At 36.5% G+C, this 26,611-nt stretch overlaps 2 protein-coding genes across 8 annotated transcripts in view; one reads left to right on the top strand and one right to left on the bottom strand.

The window, feature by feature from the left end:
- The window catches only part of RALGAPA1 (Ral GTPase activating protein catalytic subunit alpha 1), a 258,926-nt gene extending 237,971 nt beyond the window's left edge, over positions 1–20,955 (top strand). For 6 of the 7 annotated variants that reach the window (XM_064292405.1, XM_064292400.1, XM_023546116.2 and 3 more), the window contains 2 exons: positions 12,528–12,652; positions 20,807–20,955. In XM_064292405.1, the coding sequence (XP_064148475.1) occupies positions 12,528–12,652; positions 20,807–20,955 (274 nt within the window). Of the gene's footprint in view, positions 1–12,527; positions 12,653–13,246; positions 13,278–20,806 lie in introns of all 7 variants that reach the window. The other variant, XM_064292401.1, reaches the window with a different exon arrangement.
- Positions 15,640–25,985, bottom strand: INSM2 (INSM transcriptional repressor 2). Its single transcript, XM_003408865.3, has one exon. It carries the CDS (start codon positions 25,862–25,864, stop codon positions 24,176–24,178), a length of 1,689 nt encoding a protein of 562 aa, XP_003408913.1. The 5' UTR covers positions 25,865–25,985; the 3' UTR covers positions 15,640–24,175.
- Positions 25,986–26,611: the final 626 nt, after the last annotated feature.

Raw genomic sequence — 26,611 nt, 5'->3', positions numbered from 1 at the left:
TGCCATGTGTGTCAACAAATCTTACCATCCTTGTTTTACTAACTTCAGCATAGTGCTTCGCCCATGATAGGTGGCCAGTAATTTGTTATAATAGGACATGGTAAATGGATTCATGGATGGATGGATTTTTACCTATCTTTTCTTTTTAACAGAAATTTTCTCCTTTGTCAATGTACCTTAGTAATAAACCCACTCGTATTTCTATTGTCTGTGCTTTAGCAGTTTATAATTAGCCTGGATATTTTCAAAGAATGGAAAACTCCAAATATTTCCTTTAATTGTAGTAACTCTTACTTTGTGGTTTATGTTAGACTAGGCTACGGCTTCAAGAGCATGCTGGGTTGGTAACAGACATTTCCTCTGATACATGAACAAGTCAGAAAAGCATACACACACAAGGGTATTATGTTTTGACTGATTAATCAGAATATTTTTATTAGATGGCACTGTAGTTTAGTGAAGGTAATTTTCAGAGATAAGTAATCAGTGGGGGTTTCCCCCCTACATGTAAGGGGAAGGGTGAATCTGTTAGGGTGAAAAGTTAGATAAGACTCCCCTTACCTGATGACAGTGACAGAGATTGTCTTAGGGAGAATATAGCTTGGTGTTCCCCCAAGAAGGAGGCAGAACTTAATGCACTAATGACAAATATAAATATTTTAAAAAGCTATATTCACACACACACACAAAGAAGTTTGCTAAGCAATTTTGGATCATTCATTTATTCACTCAATATTGGCTACCCCACTATATGAGAAACACTGTGAGAGAAAAGCTAGGGATAGAAAGAAAGAGTCACTGCTTTAAAGGAGCTTACCACCAGCAGCTCCATGGGAGAAAGATGTGGCAATCTGCTTGCATAGAGATTTACAGCCTCAAAAACCCTGTGGGGTCCCTATGAGTCGGAATTGACTTGATGGCAAAGGATTTGGTTTGGTTTACAGTCTGGCAAAGGGTAAAAGAGAGCCTGATGAGTAAATGAATGATTGGCACTCATCTGATGAGAGTCCAGCAATAGTGATATATACAAAGTAGAATGGTAACAGAATAGAAAGTGATTAATTTTAAGTGGGGAAGGAAGGTGAGGAGTAGAAATTAGGAATGGCTTTTTACAAAGGTAGCATGTTTTACTAATTATATGTGGGACTTTGCCAGGCAGTAAATATCAGGAAAGAATTTCTCAGAGGTAGGGAATAGGCATGGAGGCATAAGAGTGTAATGTGGTCAAGAAATACAAGGAGCTCAGTTCTTTTGGGTGGTATTAGGCAAAGGGAAGAGTAGTAGCAGATGAGGATCAAGAAATAAGTCAAAGTCAGATAATGGAGTCAAGCAGAAAGAAAACCAATTTAGGCTTGATTTTGTGTTACTCTCAATAATATGGCAACCAGTATCTTAAGTGACAATTCCTTCTGCTTTTGTTTGATTTTTACATGTTGAATATGAGAACACTTACAGTTCAATTTTTTTTTTCTTTTTCTAGTAAAGCCTTCCCAAGGTAACTTAGTTTATTAGACAATTATTTGAATATTCTTTTTTGTAATAATTAGTTATATAGTAATTGCTAAGCCAAGTTGTTAATTAGTCCTGTTTTTCTTAATGAGATTAAGAGGGTCTCTAAATGTTTGATAATGTTTACACCTGTTTGGCATTTTAAAAAGAACAGTTGAGATTTTCATAATTCCTACATTTCATGATAGACTCCTCATTCCTGCATAACAATCCTTCTTTACACTTTCCCTGTAAAGTACTTTTACACGTTATTGTACTTTTTTACATTATCATACTTTTAGATGTTATAGATAAAGGAAGTACTTTTATTCTGTTCTTAGAGTACATTGTCTTCATGACAAAAATACCAGAGGAAAAGAAAGCTCTACCACCATCTTATCTGTTTTGTCAAATCCAGTGTGACAGTATGGTCCACATATGCCAATCTAGACAGTTGGGTCATATCACAGTACACCAGAAGGAAGATAGAAAACTCCATCAGGGCGTGGACAAACTATTCCCTAAAAGCAACGAAAATTTTTTTTCTCCTTCATTTTTATTAACTTCTCAACCTGTGCTAGAACAGAGATATTTTTTCTCTTTTAGATCCCTGTGTTGTTGTTTGTGATGAGGGTGCACTGGTATGCTGAATTTATTATTCACCACACCTATTACATACTGTGCATGTTTTACTCTTTGTTTAATATAAAAATAGCAGTAGATTCAGATGCTATTTGGGGATTTCAGAAACCAAAAAGTAAAGGACGTAAGGCTGAAATTAGTTTTTAACCCTATTTGACATAGGAATTGCAGTGTTTTTAATCTATTTTTTTTCCTTTTGCTAAACATGAGGGCTTTTGCTGTTGAATTTTTAATAACTCAATACTGGAATTACAATTAAACTATGGGTCACAAGTCTCTCCATTTTCTTCTAACTGCTTTTTCTTTCAAACACTAAAATACAGCCTATTTAAATCTTAACTTTTGCTTGCCAAACCACTGTTACCGTCCATCTGTTCATGCCGATTGTAAAGAAGGTTGGTTTTTAGTGAAGCTTTGCATTTCACATAAGGTATGTGAAGTGAAATTTCACAAGGGACATGATGGATCCTGATTCTTAGTGATAAACCTTTGGGGCCATCAGGGTTGGCATATGGTCCAGTATGATATGAAGGCTTGGGTTCCCTGGCTTCACTTCTTTGGCGTGAAGCTGATAAAACCTGGCTCTTGAGTATTATTTCACTGGACACCAATCATGGGCAGCAGGAACTGCCCATTTAACTCTCTGTGGGAAGGAAGCCCAGAGAGCATTCACAATGGTACCATTGTCGAGTCACAAACTGCTCTGAACAGCTTGACAGCACTAGGGAGGAGGGGAAAGGGTTGCTTTACTAATTGCTGTTCAGAAAAGAGAAGGAGCAAAAATAGCTATTGTAGAACCAGTGTTTCTACATTTACTTACTCTCTTGATAGGAGTGTTGACTTTTAGTTAGCACATAGCTACTATCAGAAAGAAAGCAAATGAATATATCTAAGTAACCACCTGTAGTAATTCCTTGTTAACATGTATGTATTTTCAGCCCTTCAGGTTATAGCAGGGCAAAAGTAGGACTTGCTTTATAATATTTTTTATGTTTAGATGAAAATAATGTACTTTTTATCTTTATAAAATTTTTAAATGAGGGAAAGAGTGGATTAAAAAACACCACTTTTTACATATCAGGTAGGTCTAAAGACAAATTCAAATTACTTCTCTTTACTCTTTGCATTTTAGAATTTCCAGATAATGTCTGAACACATATAAACTGCATTAATATAGAAATGTAAATTAATTTAATACATAGCAATTGCAAGTGCTAAAATAATATACTAAAGATAGAATGTCTATTAAATACTGGGTTTAACATTTAAATGATTAGCTTATAACTATTCCAGACATGGATGGTTATCTCACACATTGGATTCTGCCTATCTGAGGTATCTTAAAAAATTTGAGGGCTGTTTTCCTTATTTGTGAAACATTGTATACCCTGATATGTTTATAAAGACTCCTCTTGGCCTTTCCATTTTCTTCTGATCAGTCTAGTTAAGAAGCAATTGGTCATTCTGATGCAAAGAAACAATGATTACAACCTTAAAAAAAAATTCAAAGAATACTGTCCTGACCTCACAGTCAGATAGTTCCATAGATGATTCTTTTATTTAGTTGAATTTAAATTGGCTAAATTATCTTACAGTATTGTAATTTATGCAACATATTCTTAAATACGTTTATTTAAATATGTTTGTTTCCAGGCGCTCAGGACCTAAGAGAGGCGTTTTAGGAAAACTTTATAATTTTTTTTAAATCAGGTGCTCTTGCCAAATTGGGGGAAAATCAAATGCAGGTTTTGTAAAATTAGCAACAGTCGGTAAAATTACTAGTATTCCATCTCCTCATATCCCCTTAAGTGATTTAGTAAATGGGCACAAGTGCAATATTTCAAAACCAGTAATTCATTGAATGCCCGTTCTTCCTTTTACTGCAGAATAGATTATATTTAAGTCAAGATTAATGGATAGATTTTGATGTTAAAGTCCAGTCTCTAAGCCTATCATTCCCTTGGGGGCATATAGTGCATTAGTTTAAGCCAATATACTGCTTATCGTAGATTCTATGACACTGTCTTAAATGACAGTTTGCTGTACTTTGTTACTGCTTACTATGATAATAAAATCACCCTTTTTCGTATTCCCGATAATTATGGCATTTAAATAAAATCATAATTAAATTAGTCCACATTTAAGTAGAGATAATATTTAAGTAATTGTGCACTGTAAAATTTCAATTGTTTGGTTTTTTTTTTTTCTTTTTTGTAATCTTCAGACAAGGCCCAAGTTTAGTATTTAGTTCATACACATACATTCATTTCCTCAACTGTTATGTACTGAAATGTTTGTTCCGAAAAGGAGCAACACAAAATGATGTTTCTAGTATTCCGCCAGTGTTTTTTAAACCCGTACTCTAATACTAGTGATTCTGAAGCAGTTTCTACTATGAAAGTCCCGTTATTACTAAATTAATGGTAATACTTTAAAGTAGATCTTATCAAGAACGATAGTACAAAACTTCAGTTTCATTAAATATGAAATCCAGGTAACTTAGTTTTTCTTTTAGATGTTTTGTTCCATACAACTTTCATGAAAGTGGAATAGATATACTTATTTGATAATCATATTGGTGCTTTTTGCAAACCACCAGTGATTATTAGATTATTAAATTGGAAAGGATTTTCAGAACCTTTTGGTAGGTTTAAATTTTTAATCCTATTTATTTAATATTAATCTTTTCAGATCTATTTACATGAACTTTGGTAGAATTGAGCTTATCAGCCTTTGCTTAACATTTTCATTTAGTAATTGACTGATTTATGAGCAATTATATATGGTCCAAATTTTATTCAACTCCGACTTTCCATAATAGGGCTATCCTCACACTGCCTTAGCACCTGTTATGGATTTTGAGTCATCTGGCAGCCCATGGGACTTAGATAAAGAAGTACCAGGTGTCCTGCCTGTCTCCTAATTGAGACGCAGTGAAAACAATATAGACTTGGCAATATGGTTAAAAGGATGGATTAAAGCCCAGTTTTGTCTACTCTGACAAATCACAGCTTTTCTTCATGGTGTAGATAGTATCAACTACTAAAGGATTTCATTAGTGTAAGGCATCATAAAAATCATAGACAATAGTTTATCATAACCTGTTGCAGACTTTCAGAAGAATTTTTAACATGGCATAAATGAAACAGTATTAATACCAAGATTCATGTTATTTATGGGAATTTTATTTTTACTGTATATGAACTCTAAAGTACATGTTCCTTGAAGAAATTAGCTGTGGGAAAGAAATATAGTTTCCTTCCCTCCCCCCAGCCCCCAGTAAATTATTTCTTACTGATCTTAATATATAAGGTAAAGAGTATAGTTTACTTCTGTCTTTCAAATGAACAATGCCCATTAGTCCATGGGATACCTAATTACCCTATATATTTCAGGAAAATATTCTACTTTATTACTGATAACAGCCATGTTATCTTTGAGATGTACTTGCAAAATAAATCTAGCTGTTACCTATATCTCAATAAAATTCCTGTTCTTTATTATTTTTTCAAGACATTTCAAGGCCTTTTAAAGCTAAAACACCAAATGTGGTTTGTTTTTTTCATTTTTATTTTAGTGCCCATAGAGGATTTTTCCTGTGAATTTACTATTTTAGTATATAAATAGCTACCTTTCAAAAATTGCTGATCTTAGAATCTAAGCTAGTATTTTTTGTTTTGACCGTCCTTGAGCTAATGAAATGCCTAACATACCCCCCTCCCCCCCACCACAATACCCAGGTCATTGAGATTGGTAGTAGAATGAGCACTAGACTATTAATTAAAAGACCAAAGTCCTATACCAATTCTGCCAGTCAACAGCTTTGTTTTTCCAAACAAATCTGTTTGTACTCTTCATCAAGACAAGCCTTATTGCTGAATAAACAGTTTGCTGATTTTGCTAAGTTTCCTGAAAGTAATGTTTGCGGATGTTTCCTACCTCTTGTTCAAACTGTCCTTGATAAATGATGCCTTGTCTTGGGATAGTCCCTCTTGAGATGGCTATTTTTAAAAAACTAAATGTTTAAACTTTCAAGTATTAATTTTCGCTGGTATTATTACTGCTATTCTTATGATATACAGAGCAGTTTTTGAAATCTGCCTGAAATGGTTTTGAAATTACCCTTTATTTGATTTTTATCTGTAGAGATGTTCTTAAAAATGTTTTCCTTTTATCCCTTCTCTATAGATGTCCACATAAATTAATTTAAAGACATTGTCTCATACTATTGTAGAATTTATGAAAAATCTTTAAATTTCTTTAAATTGAAAATTGTCACAACCAGTGGGCAAAGTGTTTATTTCAATGCTTATTTCAATACCTACACAATTTCCACTTCTTTGAGACTGGCCACAAATTACATGTGAGCTAGATATTTACACAACCTACTGGGAATGCTGAAAATTATCACAAAGCTCAAAGCTTGTGTTTCCTGATGGTATTAAGCTGTAAATACTTCAAGATTTATGAAATTTCTTCTTTAGAAGTATTTATCAGTTTCCTTTTCTCTTAAATGTTACACCCTACATATTTGTATGTTGTGCTGTATTCACTTTTTCTTGTTCCAGAGAAGATCCTCAAGATCATGGGAAGGGGTGGAAGCAAACACTTCTCACAAGTAAGATTCAAGCCCTCTCTATATATATCCAATTCTAGGAAACTCCCAACTGTATTTGCCAACCTACATTTGATTCAAGGGAGCCAAGTTGGAATTAAGAACTTGGTATGTTAGCATAACAGACATCAAACCAACTTTCTTCATTTATAAAGCCATTGAGTACTAATGAGCCCTATGTTAGCTGCTGGAAACATAAATGTAAAAAACCACATGGTGCATCCAGGTAAATTAACAATTAAAATTTAAGTAACATGAAGATTATTGGCTGGACTGCTGGTCTCTATAAAGTGAAATGCTAACATACAAAACATACAAGGATGACTAAAATCTGCTTCCAAGAATCAGGGACAGAAATTTTTTCTAAAGAAAATATAGTCTATTAGGAGAACAAGCTGGAGAAAGAGGCGCGCATACAGTATTTAACAACTGATCCTCCAGGGCAGGGGGAGACCCTGATTTGTGTTATTCACTGATTTCTTTGATATAAATACTCCCCCATAGCCAATTTCAAACTACCAGTGATTTAACAACTAGCTTGCAAACTTTATGAATATTGAGCAGTTGGTTCTTATCTGCTGAACTTAGTTGCATTCCAGTTTTTAAGTCAGTAGGCAAAATTTCTAAGTGATTTTTACTGTTGGAACTTGCCCTTGTCCTGCAATTGCTGTTCTTGGAATCATGTATACAGAAAAGGAAGGTGAAATTCTTAAGTGCTGAAACCACAAAGAAGCCACGTGAGTGTAGACACATGCTCCCTAAATTATAATTTCAGAATGATCCTTAAAATCCCCGAAGCTATGCAGCTGACCATAGATACAAACACTTTTGTCTTCACTAATAAAAGGAGCCAATAGTTTTTTCTTGTTTAGGAAATAAAACAAACCTGAATTTAAGAGAATTAATTTAACCATGTTGTAAGTCTTTAATATCTGCTTATAATTATAGTTTTTATAATTCTTTTTATGTGAGAAAATAAACTTGATACGATCTTTGTTTATATTAAGGCCTTCCTGAAAAGTTGTTTATAAAGCCAAATTTTACCTATTTTTCTAAATCAGTAAAATTTTAGACCTTCTACTATCTAGCTATGTCATTTAACTGCTCAGATTTCTCATCATAAAATGAGTTTGGACAATTTCTGTTGAATGCGATTCTGTATGTTATTCATTATCATTGTAATACCTGAGATGCTGATGTAATTCCATGTTTTAAAATGTTTTTAGCACTTTTGAAATATTACTCTTGAGAATACTTGTTTTTGTTCTGTGCAGCATACATATATGCATCTATACACACATAATTTCCACTTCTTTCAGACTGGTCACAGATTACATGTGAGCTAGATATTTATACAGCCTACTGGGAATGCTGAAAAGTGTCACAAAGCTGAAAGCTTGTGTTGCCTGACAGTAAAAGCTGTTCCCAATTACCAGATTATACTGTTTAGAAAATTCTATGGAGAATAAAAAGTTGTTGCTTCTTTAAAACCAAATCTACTATTCTCCCTATATGTTAGTAAAAGTGAAATACTTGGTACTAATTGACTTTCTGAGGTATCTTTTCTTCATTTTGTGCCTTTTCTCCCATGAGAAATCAGTTTCCTCACATTGGGAAGAAGTCAAAAGTCCTTCTGTACATACCACAGATAAGAAAAATTAAAAAAATTCTTGCACATGAATAGAGGTATATTTCCTAAACTGATATTGATAATTGTTCCCTTGGAGACAGCTATTTACAGAGACTTGAGCCAAAGGCCAGGACAGATGTAGAGGAACTTTTGGGTTACTCTGTATTTGTATCCTTTATCTTCAACATCTCTGTCAAGAGACTAGGAGTAAGTGGTATATCCCCATTTAACATGTGGATAAACTGCAGCACAAAGAATTCATATCTTACCAAGACCACGCTGAAATTGAACCCCTACTTTTTTGGCAGCTGGTCTTGACACGGAGGCAGAGTGCCGTAAATAATTTCATATATAAGCTTAAAATTAAAAGTAGTTACTTAAAATGTATAATAATATTAATATTAGTAAAGTGCAGAATAAGTATAAACTCTTTATGTTATAGAAAATACATATTTCTCATTATTTTTAGAATAGTAATATTCCTTTTTCCCTTTTTGCTTTTGCAGAAAGTAGTAGGAAGGAGGATTAGTGGATAATTACAGTGCTGTGATTGTAGCACCTGTGTGTTATTTCTTTTGATTGGCTAGTTCTGTATTAAAGATTCCTACCAGGTAAAAGTCCCCCTCATCAAATGATTTTTATTAGCTAGTTCCTTCCTCCTCCCTCCCCCATCAACTCGTATTGTTTTGAATTTACAACAAAAACTTTTGTAACTCAACTTAGACCTGTTCTTTAAATTTTTGTTCTGAATTTTTTTGTTACTTTGTTTTTACTTGTTTATCATCTCACACATTGCAGTTTTTTTTTAATTTCAGTGCCAATGGCAACACGTACTCACAGTAGGAGTATAGCTTAAGTTGCCCTGTTGTTGCTAGCCATTGAGTTTGTGTATGCCACTCAATTTGTTGGTACTAATAACTCTTCCCTAGAGAGCTGCCTTTTAAGGAATAAGAGTCTAACCTATTATAAGGAGATATAGGAATTAACCGCTTTGGATTGTGGTTACAATTGCAGATGCTAACAGCACTGTTTGGAACTTTGTCATTATCTCAATCACAAAAAACACCTTGTTTGTGGACTCAGGACTGTGTTTTAAGTACTTAGAATTCATTATGTCTTTTTAATGTATGTATGTCTGTATTAAAGATTCCTACCAGGTAAAAGTCCCCCTCATCAAATGATTTTTATTAGCATGTTCAGTATCAAAAAGAGAAAAAAATACTATAGATTGTGTGGCTATTGTTGCTGTGTATTTGACTACATCCAAACTTGGAAATTCATAAAAAATGTTTAGCTTTTCCAAAGTGAGTTACCTTAAACTATAATTATTTACAAAGCTAACAATGTTTTCTCATGACAACTCCCACAAAAAGAAAACTTCAGGCATTAGCCTACCATAATATGTAATGAGCACTGCATTTTTTTCATTTAAATTCAACCATTAAATGATTGTTTTCCCTCACTCTCTCACCTATACTAGAACTTTTTAATATTAGTTTAGAAAACATTGTTTCCACTATTGAAGGTTCATTGTAATTTTATTACATAATCATGCATTGTTATACAAAATGTGTACATTATATCTGGAAAGTAACCTCATTTGCATAATTTTAGTTTCATATAGCTGTGTATCGGGGTTTCTTCGTTTTTTTTTTTTTTAATTTCCTCTTGTATAGTGAAATAGAATTGCCCTCCAAAATGTATCCTATCTATATATTCATTTTCTTGCTTTGATAAATTTTATACATTGGAAATGTCCTTCCTACTTTAGAAATATTAACATCTGCTTTCTTTCTGCCTAATTTTTGTGTAAACACTTAATAAGATAAAGTGAAATATTTCATTTATAGACCCTCTGAAAGTAGAGCATTTTAAAAGCAGGTAGGTGTCTCCACCCTACTTTTCATGAAGCATTTTGCCCATTCAAGCAGACTTTTAAAAACAGCTTGTTTTGATAGCAGACTGTTCTCCTGTGGGCCTTCAGCCTTTGCTTCCTGGCAGCACCTTTGGTGCGAAAAGAGAGTGATCAATTGGGAGACTATCAGTGCCAGCATGCATAGAGTGATAAGTTAACACACCACTGGGAATTTCTAGGGCCCACCAAGATACTTCACTTCTAATGTGCTAACAAGCTCATTTTTCTACCTCTTGCCTCTTCAGTTATTTTTTTTCTCAGAAGAGCTTAGAAGTTGAGTGCATCAGGCATAATGAAAAGCTCTGTAGGAGGGAGAAGCAATAACCCCATTTTTCCCTTTTCAGCCAAATAGAAAATTAGTTTCTGGTAATACACAAAGGCCAGTATTTTTTGTACAAGGGGCACTGCTGTGAATCAAAGGACTCTATTAACTGCAGAAAATTCGGCAGCTGTGAATCTCCCCCAATGAAAAAAGTACTTTCCAACAAGTTGTGAGATATGTGGTATTATTTAGATTGAACCATCAGTTTCATCCTCTCCCATTTACAACCATATACCCTCCTTAAAAGTGTGCTATATGATTTTTCTGTGTTCAGACTAAAAAATGTCTATATTATCCTTCCATAAAATCCTTCATGTTGCATTTTAGCATCTTGTCCTATTGCTACCCATTTAGAAGTAAAATTCTTTTGAAGTTCATTCCCACTGACAAGAATTGAAAATAATGGATTGCAAAGAATTGAAATTGAGATTATTTCAATATTTGATATGTAAAATAGTAATACAAGAGGAGAGTATGTAAGTTGTTTTTAAATCAGATTCATCTTAAGTCAGATGCATAATGAAGATAGTCATGTGTTCAACTTTTATGCTTTTTTGTCTTCTTAATCAATATTCTTTGTAAATGTAACAGGCTAAGGTACCTCCCATTGAATTATCAATTATTTTTAATTAAGTTATCTTCCTCTAAAATTATTTTTCTTGGTGTTGGCTGTAAAGCTGGTCTACAGTTTTTGGAATTATAGAACTGTAATAATTGAACTGTAATTTTTTTTTTTTTTTTCAAAATGAGAATAAGCAATTTTCAGGGGAAAATACTAAAATAGGCTTTGGAAAGAATTCAGTGAGAAAAGAAGAACCAATAGGCAATTTTTAATTATCCTTCATACTTATTTAAATGTCTATGTAAAGCCTATCAACATAGCACACTGAGTTCATCAGGAAAACTTCTCAAAGTTGTAGAAGAAAGGTTAACTGATTTCTCAGTTCAGGAACTATACGACATGAAGTCAGCATGTGAGTTTTTCCTGATAATTGTATGTTGCTGCCTGCTGCTCTACATTTTGACAGCCATTTCCATAGTTGCTTTCGTGAACAACAGAAATATTCTCTCTCTTTCTCACCCTCTCTGTGCTAACAGCACAATCAGGCCTGCTGAAACAGGAAGCCTGGAGTGGGTTGTTCAAAAGCAACAACAGTTCAAGGTACTGGTTGCTTGTCAATAATATCAGAGAAGAAAATGTGGTGAAAGAGAAGTACAGTATTTTTCTGTCAGTGTCAGTGCCCTGTAGATGCTTTGTTAGCCAGTATTTAGAAGTCCTGTGGACTCTTTGTAAATATTCCTGCTTGTTTCTGTGTTATAATTGACTAGGTATTTTTTTTTTTTGACATACAGATTCAGCTACATATTTATCTTAACCACATGGAGTTATTCGGGGATTACAGCAACAGTAGTATTCCATTCAAAATGAGAACAATTGTTGAGAAAATACAGGGTATTTAGAAAAAGAAGATATGCAGGAATTTTTCACAATAAATCTTTACAGATAAAAATAACAGAATTTGGACACAGTATCTTAAGCATCCTCATAATATTTATTGTATAGCTTTTGAGAGTAAATCTGCAGATCAAAACTGATTAACAAGATGAGCCCTAGGCTGACCTCATAGCAGTTGAATCCTTTTTTAAGTAAACTCTTACCTTTCTTTCTGCCAACAGGTTAGTATTATTATAATGATTTTCTAATAAATATCTCCCTATTAAGCCATTATTTGTAGTCATATGCTGAAGAGTAAACTTACGTTAAAAACTGTAATTTATTTTTACTCTTAAAAAAAAACATACTCGAATTTCTTAAGAGGTAATGACTTAGCACTAGTAGTAATACTTGTTGATGAGATCCATTCTTTTCTGATGCGAGCTGCATTTAAGTTGATCCTTAACTAAAGGAAATCAGCTATGAGGAGAGAGCGCGATACCTGCAAACGATCGTTCAGCACCATTTAGAACCAACCACATTCGAAGATTTTGCAGCACAGGTTTTTTCTCCAGCTCCCTACCATCATTTACCATCTGATGCTGGTAAGATTAAAAGCAAGTATTAGTTACTTGTAGTTATTGGAACTTGAAATGCAATACCCTTTTGTTCTAAAAACTCTTAAAATAATAGAAAACTTGGCGGAAAAATCCCAGTCATTGAAATATACAGATTATTCATCACAGTTTAGTATTTGAATTTGGCCTGTAAATTTGATTTGTACTTGATTTTACTTAAATGCCATTCCTTTAAAACTCAACAGTCTTCATAAAAGTACATGCACCACATTTCACTTGAGATAACGGACAGTGACTATTGTGTCTCATGGAATCATTACTGAAGTTCCTGCAAAAGAAACACAAGTTGAGCTTGTATTCTCTCTGAACTTTAGAGGATCAGATTTGATGACCAAGAATATTGCCTCTTCATCTGTAATCTTAAAAATAAAGCTAAAATAACTGTCCAATTTACAAGTAGTAAATACACTTTAACAATATTTGAAGATTGTAAGAGGGTACTGCATTTTTACAGTTAACTAATTTTGAAGAAATCAGTAAGAAAATAACTTGTGGCCTTCCTATTCTGTAATACCTTGCACTCCTTATGATTGTTTCATTTATTTTATTTTCCCTCTTTAGATCATTAAATATCAGTTCTGTTTATCTGAAGGTAAGACAAAGTGTCAACCAAAACACCCTCTGTTCTTCCTCCATATCCTTTTCTAAAAATTAGCAAGCCACTCAGCTTGGAACTCAAACCATAAGCAAGCTTAACACTGCCCTGGTTCGTACTAAATATTTCAGAAATTGTCACTAAATTTCTTCCAGAGTTATACTTACTAACCCAGGTCTGCATGAAACACTAACACTGGTTCTGGGATTAAAAAAAAAAAAAAAAACTAATAATAGAATCATTGGTTGAAATTAGTTACACCTTGTTGTATTGACCTTTTTTGTCTCTCAGCATGAAAAAGTAGTACTACTGAACTGAAGTGGTGTGTCTTTGTATTTTGTAATGTGTTGCATTATTATTAGATATCTTAATTCATCAAATGGTTATTCTTTTGTGTGCCTTAGGCACCTAAAATACAAAGATGGCTATTGGAGTGGTGTTCACAGAAGGTAGGAAAAGAGTATATAGTTGAAGTTCATCATAATAAATCTTCAAATTCTCTTCGTGTGAAATAAGTTTTCTTTATATTAAATAAGTTAAAAAGGCACAGTACTCCTTTTCTGGTCGAATTTTTAAAATTGCTATAATTCTCAATTGAAGTTTAGTAAATGAAATTAAAGCCTCCATTCCTGTCACTATTAAATTGGCCATTTAAAAAATAATTAAAAAAAAAAACTTCAAATCTTTTCAATCAATATAAAAAACAGCATAGAGAAAATTAAATTAGGTTAAATCTCTTAAAAAGGGATAAAAAATCTAAGATTCACTTTAATGGATTGACACTATGTAAAATTATTCTGTTTAGTATTAAGAATGATGCTAAAAGAAGGATATTAGAAGTAAATTAATGAGCAACAAAATGAAAACTAGTTAAGTATACCTGGCAATTTCATTGTTTAATAAAAGAGCATATCTGATAAAATATCAGATTATTAAAATGCATGACTAACACTTTTGTGTATCATGTAGTCGAGCCATAAATTTCACAACTGAAAAATATTGAAAATAAGACCACATTTGTACTAACTTTTCCCCTTAAATTTATAGACTGTAGGTTTTCATGTTGCAGTTGTTTACCAACTGGAGCCATTGATACTTTTCTTCCTAATGTTTTCCATAGAACCCTGCACACTTAGGTAATATATAATCTTGGAAGTAAGTAATATTCTCACTTTTGGAGACATTAAGCAAAGGAAGCAATCAAGTCAAAGCTCTGTTGGCGTCATTTTTTAACATATCTTACTATTTTATTTATTCTACAATTTGTGTAAAATAAAACTTAATGATCATTTAAATAGAAATTTGAATTTGAACATAAATATTACTCTGTGCTGTAAACTTTTTTCAGTTAATTTTTAAAAAATCATCTTTGCCTTTCTTTAGTAACCATTAGAGACATGCACTCTGATTTTTACAAGGATGTTTTTACCTGTAGATAACATTGCTAGTGTTACTGAATGCATTTTGATAATGGTTTTTTTTTTGCAGACTTTAATAGTTATTATGAAATACATAAATTTTTGAGTGACTGTCAATTTGGAACAATAAGATGAAATATTTGCTCTTCTTGCAGTACCAAAAATATTATGGTATCTGAAGAATGATTGTTTTATTTTTTTCTTTCAATCATCTCAAATCTTGACTCTGCTGTGGTAAACCTCCCATGTATATGGAGTTCTTTCAAGTTACAAGTCAAAGTGGGAGAGAAAACATCAAATAAGCCATATCATAGTGACATGGACCTGACTTCTAGTTTGCAAAAATAACATAACAGTGTTATGGGGGTTCGATTTTATTTTTTTAATATCATGATAAGACTTGTTCACCATATTGAGAAGATGCATTTACAGTTAGTTGCACTTGAGACTCTACATACCCTATGCATAACCTGTATGTATTAAATGATACTAATAACTTCATGCAATAGTTTGAAAGTAAGTTTTAAAGAAATACTAGTATGATAATTATATTGTGTCTAACCAATCCCATGACACAATTCTATTCAATGGAATAGTATGAGAAAATACTTTTTTTTTAAAGTTTACTTGGTACAAGATTGTCTAAAACTCACTTCCTGGTTAGCAGTGATGTACCAACTGTGATGACATGTAAATCCAAAAAAGGAATTTTCTATATAACTTCTCATACTTTTAAATAGAAGTAAATAACATTTTGTTTTATCATATTTGATCCATAAATTTCTTAACTGTATTTTTCAAAATGGACTCCATCTGTGGCAGTAGACTGATACTTAAGGGAAATTATTTTTATCCCTAAGGTCATTGAGGGAGATACTGTGATGTCACACTTTGTTGATCTTCCTTAACTACATTAAAACATTATTAGATTTTTCTTGTCCTTTATTTAAAAAAAAAAAAAAATTACAGGAAAAAAATCCCTTTATCTTTGTCAGGCATGTGTGTGGAAAATATCAAAAGTTTTACAGTGAACTTTCTTTATTAACTTCATATTTAAGAACACTTCTCTGGCTCTAAACTTTAAAATGAAATTACTCTTCTTGGCTAGATTATACTGGCAATTCAAAAATGTGCATAATTTCCCCTAATACTTCTCTTATCAGTATCAAAAGTCTTTTTTAATAAAAGAAATTCTAAAATGCTGACAACAGGAAACAGAATTCTGTTTTGCTGAAAGTACACAGTAAATATTGATTGGTTTATCTTTCTCAATTTCAACGTTAAAAATACACCCGTATTTTTTCCAGTACTATACCTTTTTTTACTAATCATCAGCTATAAATACTTTTTGAATACCTATTGCATGGTATACCTAGAATTACCTCTAATACTTCGTTATTCTAATTGAACTAGTAGATACCTCCCTTTGGGTTGTTTTTCTATAGATCAAGTTAGAAATCTTAATACTTTAAAAAATTAAAGGGTTAATTGGTGTTTGTGTGTGTGTATACATACATACCACTTAAAATGTATAGATTCCTATTTAAAGGAATATTATAATAGCAGTGAGATTCAAGTATAATTTTTATGCCATCAAAATCAGACAATCTAGACACAATGATTATGAAAACCTAGAGTAGTAACTGTTTTAGCTCATTGTCCTTGCTCAAAAGTTATTTTAAACTTGCCTCCCCTTCCCAGTCTTTGAAATATTCTGAGATAAAATACTTTAGTCCCTCAGAAGAAAGTTATTTTATAAATGTCCTAAATACTGTTTATAAGTACCAGTAAGAAAATTAGTTTCCTTCAGCATATAAGTTATAAATTTTTTAATTTAATATGTTTTTTAAAATAGATTCCTACTCATATTGTTTTATCAATAGATTAGCCTGAAATTGTAAACAGCCAGTTGTATTGTTTTCAGTACTTTGAACTTGGAAATTTAGCATATATATTGCTGACCAAGAGGCAAACAATATTAATCTTAAATCAAGTTCATTTACCTTTTATGACAATAATTACTAGGTTCAACTTCCATATAGAGCATTTATTCAGATGTGAAATTTTTGTAATGAAATAATAAAATAATAATTGAGCAATTACTGAGTGCCAGGTACTTAGCTAAGTACAATACATGCGTTCTCATATTTAATCTTCATGTCAGTTCTGTAAGGAGAAAAATAAAGCTTACTTAGAGTCACATGGTACTTGGTAAAGCCAGTATTCCAACTTAGATCTGTCTGACGTCAGAGTCCATGTTCTTAACTATTATTATTATGCATTTAGTCTAAATATTTTTAACCCCTTTTTGCCATTGAGAGAGAGAAATAGTTGCCCAATAATCTGTCATATTTACAAGTTTAAAGTTGTTAATTTTTTTTTATTTTAAGACATCTGCTTTTCCTACCCATTGATGTATATAGGCTTTTGAATCAAAGTGATTTGGATTAAATTTTAGTTCTGCTGTTAATTATCTGCAGGAGCTCAGATAAATTAATCTATCCTACACCCAGTTTTCTCATTTTTAAGAAGGAGGTAAATATATGACAAGGTTAACCTTATTTGTTCTAAGTCTGCAATGATTGTGGTTCTCGAATATCTTAAAATAAACCATTTGTTTGCCTGAATCTTTATACTATTTTATTTTTAATTATGTAGTATTACTTCCTTTATGATATTCACTGGTGAATCCATGCTATTCCTAACCACTTACCAACTCCTTTAACAATATTAAAGCAATAATGTTATTTGGATAATTTGTAACCTTCATATAAGTTTATATTTTGTGAGAATATCAACATAAGAGAGAATAAATTCTTTGATTTCCCCAAAACTAAATTTGGCAGTATATTGTGTTCTCCACATTTGAAAGATTATATCTTGTGGTGGTCATTTTCTTCAAAAATATTTCTAATTTCTTCTTTTATAATTCTCATCTGTTCTGAATCAAAGTTTATTAAATTTTACTCCTCTCTGTTTCTTTATTATATAGCTATACTTTTTATACACATATTATATGCCAGGATCTTTGCATATGTAATCATTAATCTCCACAACAACTTCGTAAAATAGTGTTGTTCCCATTTTATAAACAAGAAAACTGTCAGTTTGCCCAAGGTCAAGCAGCTAGTAAAATGACAGAGTTGGCATTTAACCTAGGCCTGTCTAACCCATGCCTGTGCTTTCTAACACATCACATTGCCTCTTAGTTCAGTATTAACTGGAATTACTTTCCAAGCCACAGTATTTTTAAAAGCTTTGTTAAAGTATACTTAATAACTTTAGCGGTGTTAAACTTGTCATACCTGTCAGCAAACAGTACAAACAAAACCACAATTAATAACAATCCATTGCACTTCCCTTTATAATCTGTATAGACCTCAAAGTGATATTTATCATGTTATTTATACTAATAGTTTATTGGAAGCAATGCCATATATGAATCAATTTATTATATTATCAAGATTTAGACACGGTCTGTATGAGCACTGGAAGAGTCTTAGTAACACATACAGTACAGGCAAACATAGGAGCCCATAGGTACTTTTTAAACTTTATCCTTGAAGATATACTGATAATAGAAATAATTAGATAAATCATTCTTTATAATTCAAGTGGTATAAATCAATAGATAGAATTGAAAATGAGATGAAGTGTAGGTATTTTCTGTATTCCTTACATCTAAAAGTTGAGATCTATCCACTATAAATTATTTATAGAGTCTAAATATTATTTGCTAAAATATGAGGAGGGTAGGAATAGCTGTACATCACTTACACTAAAGAGCTTGATTTGACTCTGAGTTGACTGAACAAGGATTTCAGTTTGAAGGCAGTAAGGGAGACATGGAGGAATTGCTGTTTCTGAGAAAAATATTCTTTGGTTTTAGCATACTCTAAAGCAGAAGCAGTGTTCTCTGATAAAATTTTCTATGACGATGGCAGTGTTCTGTATCTGCATTGTCCAGTATGTTATCCACAAACTACATACCACTATTGAACACTTGCATTGTGGCTAGTGCACTGAGGAACGTGATTTTTATTTAATTTTAATTTAAATAGCCATATGAGGCTATAGGTACCATATTGGACAGTGCAGCCCTAGAGCCTTGACAACGGAGTGGTTAGGATAACATGCGACTAGTACAGTGAACACTTTCAAAGGTAGATGTTTATAGAATCTCTCATAGACTTTTTTCTTTTCTTCTTTTTTCCTGTAAAACTGTTAGTTGGTAAGTATAACATTTTGAATTTACAAAGCATTACCCATTGTGAAACATTATCACCCTAACGCATTGCATGCCCAATTATATTTCATAATAAAAACCTGATTACTCTCTTCTCTGCTTCTCGGTTAACACTGGTAAAATTCTGCCCTGTGTCTCTCAGATCCGTTATCTATCTTCTCTTTTGTTTTCTCACCTCTGCTCGCTACTCCATTTCTTCATTCACAACAAAGAAAGAAATGCAGTGATAGTTCTCTTCCTCCCAAAACCTCCGCTAGAAAACATTGGCCATCTCAAGGTAAACAGCCATGGGAAGGCCCTCTCATGATGGCCGAGAATAGTCTGCATTACTAGAAAAGCATGAGCTACTGCCCTTCACCTTCCTCCTGCCATCCACCTGCAGTGCTTCCCTAATGAGGGCCATGTTCTCCTTTAGATTTTCCAGTGTAGGGCCGAGCCAATTCAAATCTTCAGGAAGAGTAAAGGTGAACAGAAATACATTTTCTTCTCATTGTTTTTTGAAGCCCAGCCTCATTAAATTAGAAAAGAAAAAATTTTGAAGAAGCTGCTTTGAGAAAGAGGGCAATTGACCTAGATTTTGAATGACAAGATAATTTATTTTTGGCAATGTATATTTGTTCTTAAATATAACATTTGGCCTGAAAAGTACTTTGAAATGTTCTACAGAGATGCATTCTTACTCAAGACATCTTAATAGGATATGTACCCCTTATGACCATTTTTGTTTTTTCTGATAAGTATTTATCACTTCAATTTAAACATAATGTTTCATTGTATGGAAGTACTAGCATAATTCTTTCCAAGCTTAAAGTGTCAGTGAGATCAAAAATCTCCCTACAGAGTAAGGAGATGTATAAGTTTAAGCCTGCAACCATTGGTGGATTTTTTTGTTTTTTGAACACACATAATGAAAATTTTCATATCCATGAGACCTAGAAAATCTGAATATAAGTGCCTTAAAATATACAGAATTTCATACTGTTGTTATTTTGTTATGCTTGCAGATATTCTTTGTTTTTTCTCAAGGGCTTTTTAATTTTAATGTAATCTCTGTTCATCCAGAAAATATCTGAGAACCTAAAATTTGCAAGACTCTGTATTATTGCTGTATATTAGAGAATCACAATTCATAGAAATACAGAGCTGAAGAACTACTTTGTACATGACACAAAGAATTTTCCTATTTGAACTTACTTTGCTTCTTTTGAATTTTTTAGATTTTATATCTACTAATTTTACTGGTTATCTTCTTGAATAATCCACCTTTTGAATAGTATAGCTGGGAGAATTTAAGTTAGTTAAGACATTTTCTGGGTTCAGTTCATCTTTTTTGACTGACTTTCAGATGAGAATTCTTGCCCTCTTCCCCTCAACCCCAGGAATTTATCTTGCTCTTTCTTAAAAGCATAAATACCTAGCATGTATAGTGTTCTTAAAGTGCCGAGTTCCTTTTTTGAGGGTGTTATTATTTTCAAGCTTAAGCAGTGATGTCCCTATTCATGGTTCTACCCTGAACCCTAGAAATAGGAACTGGTCTTTCTCACCTGCTTCTTGAACCCTTCCCTGCATGCTTTGGAACCCTGTCCTTTCTGGCCCAAAGATTTTGTTTCCCATTGCTGTTTCCGTGGAGCTCTCTGGTTGGTTCTGGCTTTTGAGGTGATTGCCGCTTTCTCGCAAATATGATTACATGACCCATTAGATCACTGTGTTTTAAATATATTAGTAGGCTGTTGGAACAAGCAAGTTTTCAAAAGACCTCATTGAGGGTTGGGACCCATGCTATAAATCAGTAGTAGAAAAGTTATTTCTTACAGGATGAGAGGCTGGATGTTTGGTACTAATGCTCTTGCTATTTCCCACAGGCACCTACTCAGAGATTCTACCCAGTGAAACTCCAGCAGCAACGCAGGTAGATGGGGCTGACCTAGCCTCTCCAATGTCCCCTCGAACTAGCAAGAGCCGCATGTCCATGAAGCTGCGTCGTTCCTCTGGCTCAGCCAATAAATCCTAAGGAGACAAGCAGCCCTGCGGTGATCAGCAGTAGCCACCTTAGCTCGAACACAGTGTTAACCCCGTTAGGCCTTCATGTCTGCCATAACATGCATGTTCCTTCCTGTACATTTATTTTAGAAAACACTGGATTTAAATAATTTATAACTTAATATTTTAGATTTGGATTGTTTATTCAGTTGGGTTTTTTTCCCCCACATGCCAAGCTGCCATATTTTTGGGGGGTGGAATTTTATTCTATACCCTTTACCTTCCTAGATAATTATGTCTAAATGGTTTTGCTTTTAATTTCATGATTAACTTCGAGCCAAAACATAATTGGACAGATAGTCTCATTATTTTATTTATTGTGCCCCATTGCAGCTTTACAGCTCAATATAGTTTTTTACAAATGTAAAATTTTAAATTTGAGCATTTGTAAAGTTGTAGCAAAAGTTGCAAATTGGTTAATACATAGGATGTATACATTATTTACGTTAAGAAAATAAAACACTTAAATGGTCTTTTAGCATCTCAGATTCCAACTAATTTTAGCATTAACTTTTTCATCCCAAAGCAACGTTTCATTTCTTGGCTGTGTCGGTGATGCCATGATATATTCGATAATAAGAAAAATCACTGTGCTGAACTTTGATTTATGTTTAGCTTCCAAATGATTTTTCTAATGTTTTGGTTTTTAAATGGTATCACTGTTAAATGCCATTTCTTTATGGAGATTGTGGCCCTTTATTATCGGCTACTGGATCCTGGTGTATCTCTGTACTTGCTTAAGTACCAAAAGGGGGAGGGGAGGGAGAAAAGACTTTTCTGATATAACTGTGTTGCTTGAATTATGTATATTATTAAAAAAGAAAAGGGAACATTACCCAGGAATCTAAGTGAAATTTAATATTGTTAATACTGAACTTGCAGGTTGCAGGTCAGTATACATTCCACCCTCCAGAAGTATTTTCCTACATTAGATAAGCTGCTCACACTTTGCTCACACTTTGTTTTGAATGGGCATCTCCTAAGGAAATGTAGCATGACATCGGTACTAACTGCATGTGTAAATACATCATACTGGCAAACCATAAAATATAAATTATGTATCATCATTCATGTAGTATCTACAAATTTGTAACAGTGAAAAAAAAGATGACATGATATTTAATAATACAATAAAAATATTCTTATCACTTCCTGTCCGTGAGTGTTGATTCTTTTGTTTCATATATTTTCAGACTTAATAAGCAGGGCTATATGGTTAATGGAGAGATATCAAGCATGAAACTAGTTTTAGTCAGCCGTAAAAAAATGAAATTGAATCCCCTCCTTATGATACACCCCAACTTCTTTCTCAGAGTTCCTACCACAGTTGTTAAAAACACAGGAAATTATACACCTTTATGAAGGTTAGTCAGACTTCACTCAATGCGCTGGGTGAAATCACCAACTTACCTCAGCCTTGCGTTTCTTTGATTTCTTAAATTTCACGTTTTATAATGTGCTTTCAAGAATAAAACTTTCTACAGACGAATTTTTCTAAACAGCCTTTCAGAGTTCCTGTGTACTTGCTTTTGTTTTGTTTTCTTATAAAATAAAATTCTTATGAAACTATTGAAGCTTATGTACACGATAGAGTTCCTGAAAGCAAGATTTAACAATATAGACAGTTTCCCACAGTCAAGGTGAAGAATTACAAAAAGAAAAAGTAATCACTGACACCTTTCTAAAATGATTTTTTTTTTTTTAATGGCTTGGTCATATTTAACAAAATGAAGTGAAAACACCAACTTGAAATAAGCATAGTTAACATGATAGTTTTCATTTTCACATAATTCACTAGCTTAGATTTTTTTTTTTAAGAAATATTTAAAATTATTTTCTGTTGATATTAGAGAACAGGTGTCTTTAAAGAACAGCACATATCCTTTGCTGTTTGGAGCTCGGTCTATGCAACCAACCATACTTAGAAAAATTTCCCAATGCATTTCTGTACCATTACATTCATTTGCAAAGTATTGTGTTTTTACTCTGTCAATGGGTCAGTAAGATTCTAAAATAAAGTGCTGGTATTTGGGAGGTAAGAAATGTGGCTTTGAAAGTAGGCTGTGTCCAATGAGACTGTTAAGACAAACACAACACAACAAAGCACATGCTATGTACATTTATTTGGTGGTAAGCATTTTACAAATACGGGCTATCTGTCAAGCAGTGCTCACCCAGTGTCCCAAACACTGGCTATTAGGGTGTGGGCACAGCATGTACACTATGATTTACAAAAAGCAATTCAAAAACAACTTGCTGAAAAAAAACTTGAATGGATTATCCATTTCGTAGTGGATTATAGGTATTAACATCTTTAAAACTGGACATAGTTGCATATGTAATACACAGTATGAGACTTACAACAGAAACAAACAGTTTGGGTGAAATTAAAACAGTCAAACTTGAGGAAATCTGTATCCCAAAAAAGCTGTTTAAAGAAAGGTTTAAAGTAGCTCTTTCTGAATACTGCAGTACTGCATATAAGGTAGCAAAGATAAGAATTTTGGGGGTGTCTCAGTTTTTAACTCTGCCAGTAAAGCAGCATCCTCTTCACCTCCAAGCTAATTTAAGAATGAACTGATACACATAATTGGGGGAGAGTGGTTACAGGGGAGGTCCCATACCCCCCGAAAGCAGCAAACATATTTTCTACTGACAACACAGGTGTTGAATCTTTTTTCCTGTAAGTTTGGCACCAATCACATAACTTTTAATTCACAGAATATACAAGCAAGATAATCTGACCCTATTGAGACAGAAACTACATAGGCCCCTGCGATGGCAAAAAACATTGGTGACTACCACTTTTGGTAGCTAGAATCCTTTGTAGACATTGACACATGCACGCATTCATTGCGACTTTCCATAGGAATTACAAGTCATATAGGATTCGTTAGGCTTTCCAGAGTTTGGGGGTAAAATCCTATTTAGTGGTGAAAGTGAAAAGGATTTAAAGCTGGCCGCCTTTGAATGGAGAATGTAACATATACATACCTGCTCTAGAGGGAGATTTTACATTTTGCTGTCCGCTCCTCTGGCGGAATATTGACTATTGGGAGACTTTTATGAGAGAGAAAACAGTAAAGAAAGAGAGGGTAAACTTGCAAGTTGAAGAAAGCCCCACAGAAGCTCCCACCATCTGTTTTCTCCAAGGCCAGCCTCGTAGCCTTCTTGGTCTCGAGTCTCGGCCCTCAGCAGCCGGGCCGCAGTGGCATCTGCAGCAGCAGTACCTGCCGACTTTCCGACGGATGACACTTATTGATGTGCCGGGTCAGCCCAGGGGAACTAAAAAAGGTGGACGGGCAGTGCTTGCACGAGAAAATTTGCTGAGCACCCTCTTCAGATGTCCCGCCTGGGCTGGGGGCCTCGGGGGGCGCCCCCGCCAGAGCGGGCAGAAGCAGCTCCTCGCGGACAGCGTGCCACAGCCGGTGCTTGTCCCTGATGTCTGCCGATGGGAAGTGCGCCCCGCACAGCGGGCAAGCGAAGGCGAGTGGAGCGCCGCGTTCGGAGCCAAAGCCCGGGGCGAGCGCGCGGGCAGAGCCCGCCTCGTGAGTGACCAAGTGCTTGCGCAGATACGCTTGGCGGCGGAACTTTTTGTGGCAATATGGACACACGAAGATCTCCGATCCCCCGATACTGCTGGCACTGCCGGGTCCAGGCACACGGCGCCCCAGCATCCCCTCCGTATAGGAGACCTGTGGCAGCGGTGGCTCCAGGTGCGGCAGTACCTGGAGGCTGGGGTGCAGGGCGCTGTCCCGGTGCTGATCTGCTCCGGAGCTGTCCCTGGCCTGTGGGTGCTGATCCACAGTCCGCTCGGCCCGGCTGTTCTCCTTCCCCTCCGTCAGGAAAGACGAGATGGTCCCGGAGTCCGAGGTGGACGAGGACGACGAAGGAGGCGGCTTCCCGTCGGTGGAGGAGGCTGTGGCGGTGTTTGCCGCTGCAGGACGCGGCTTGTGCCAGCGACGATGGGAGGCGAGGTTCGCAGGGCAGCTGAAGACCTTATCGCACTCGGGGCAGCGGTACTCGACGCGCACGATGCGGGAGCAGCGGTGCTGCGCCAGCGCGAAGGGATCCGCGTACTGCTCCTTGCACAGCTGGCAGATGAACTCCCCAAGCGGCGTGCGGCTGCTCCCTAGGCCCCGGGACGGCGCTCCGGGCTCCTCCTCCTTGATCTTCAGACCCAGGACAGGGGACGTGGTCACTTCGTCCGCGAAGCTCAACTTCCTCATCGCCTTTGGCTTCTTGACTGCAGCGGCCGTGAGTCCCGACGCGCTGACGGAAGGCAACTTTGCGCGGCGCTCGCTGCCGGCTGCCCGCTTCAGGCCGTTCAGAGCAGCTGAGAGGGGCGCGGGATCCGGCTGGAGCGTGGGCTCTGGGAATGGTGCCTGGAACGGCAGCACGAACTGCTCCCCCGAGGTAGGGGCGGCTGCCGGCGCCACTGAGCAGGAAAAAGCGGCCACTGCGGCGGCGCCCCCGGGGAAGGACTCTGCGGAGACGGGTGAGCTGAGGCAGCGCTCCAAGAACGCCCTGCGCAGCTCTGCGCCCGCCGGCTTCGCGGGGCTGGGGCTGGGGCCGGGGCCCTCGCCGCCGTCCGCCCTCCACTCGGCGCCTTCCCGCCTGCGCGGTCCAGGGCTCACCCCAGCCGCCCGAGTGGGTGACCCCGACAGTGCCCAGACGGCCTTCGCCACCAGCGCCTTTCCTGGCTCCTCCTCGACAGGCGACGCCGTCCGTTCCGCACCGGGTAGGGAGGCATTGGGGGCCTCCTCAGGAAAGCGCGGCGCCCCCAGGGGCCCCATCTGTGGGAAGACTCGCTGGGCTAAGCGTACTCGGTAGAAGCCGCCTGTCCGTTTAGTTCGCTTCACCAGGAAGCCTCTCGGCATGGTGGAGTCGGGAGCGCTCTGGGGCCGGGAGGAATAGAGGCCCCGCAAGCGCTGAGAGCCGACGAGAGCTGGAGCTACAGGAGCCTCGCCAGGGCGGGCATGCCCGAGCAGCCTTTATAGCTGAGACGGGGGCGGGGAGCTGGCGCAGCCACCTCCAGGTTGGGCCGACCAATCAGGAGTGGGAGCGGGCTCCGGGGGCGGGGCTTCCGTCAGGCCGGGCTCGCGGGAGCAGATGAAGCGGGCGGAGGCGCGCTCCCCTACCGGGCCTAGGAGCGGCCTCAGCCGGGTCCTCACGGCCGACTGGGGAGCGCCCCGGGCCACCTCCCCCTGCCGCCCACCGGGCGAAGACGCGAGAAGGTAAGGCCCAGAGTGTGAGGGAGCTTGGCACTTGGCCTCAGCCGCCTCTAGGGACCGTCTGTCTGGGAAGCTGGGCGGAGAGGCCACCTCACGGTGCCCTCCGCGCGGGCTGAAGCCCTGCTGTCCCCAAGAGTGTGAGTGTGACAGAAAAGCCCCCGCCCTGCCAAAGGACAGCCAAGGGGAAGGGGCGGCGGGAAACACGTGCCCAGGGAGACGACGGGGTGGGTGTCAGCCGGGGACGGGTTAACGTCCTCTGCCGGCGTTGAGCTGAGGAGAAGCTGCGGCAGAGCGGCCGACCCCTTGGTTAGCAGCCGTAGCACTTACCCACTAAGCCACCAGGGCTCCTGGCAGAGCGGCAGGGCGGCTAAATCCACCGCCTTGTGCCTGCAC

This window comes from Loxodonta africana, chromosome 10, assembly GCF_030014295.1.
Source record: "Loxodonta africana isolate mLoxAfr1 chromosome 10, mLoxAfr1.hap2, whole genome shotgun sequence".
Taxonomy (NCBI): Eukaryota; Metazoa; Chordata; class Mammalia; order Proboscidea; family Elephantidae; genus Loxodonta; species Loxodonta africana.
This window is presented reverse-complemented; position numbering and strand designations above follow the sequence as displayed.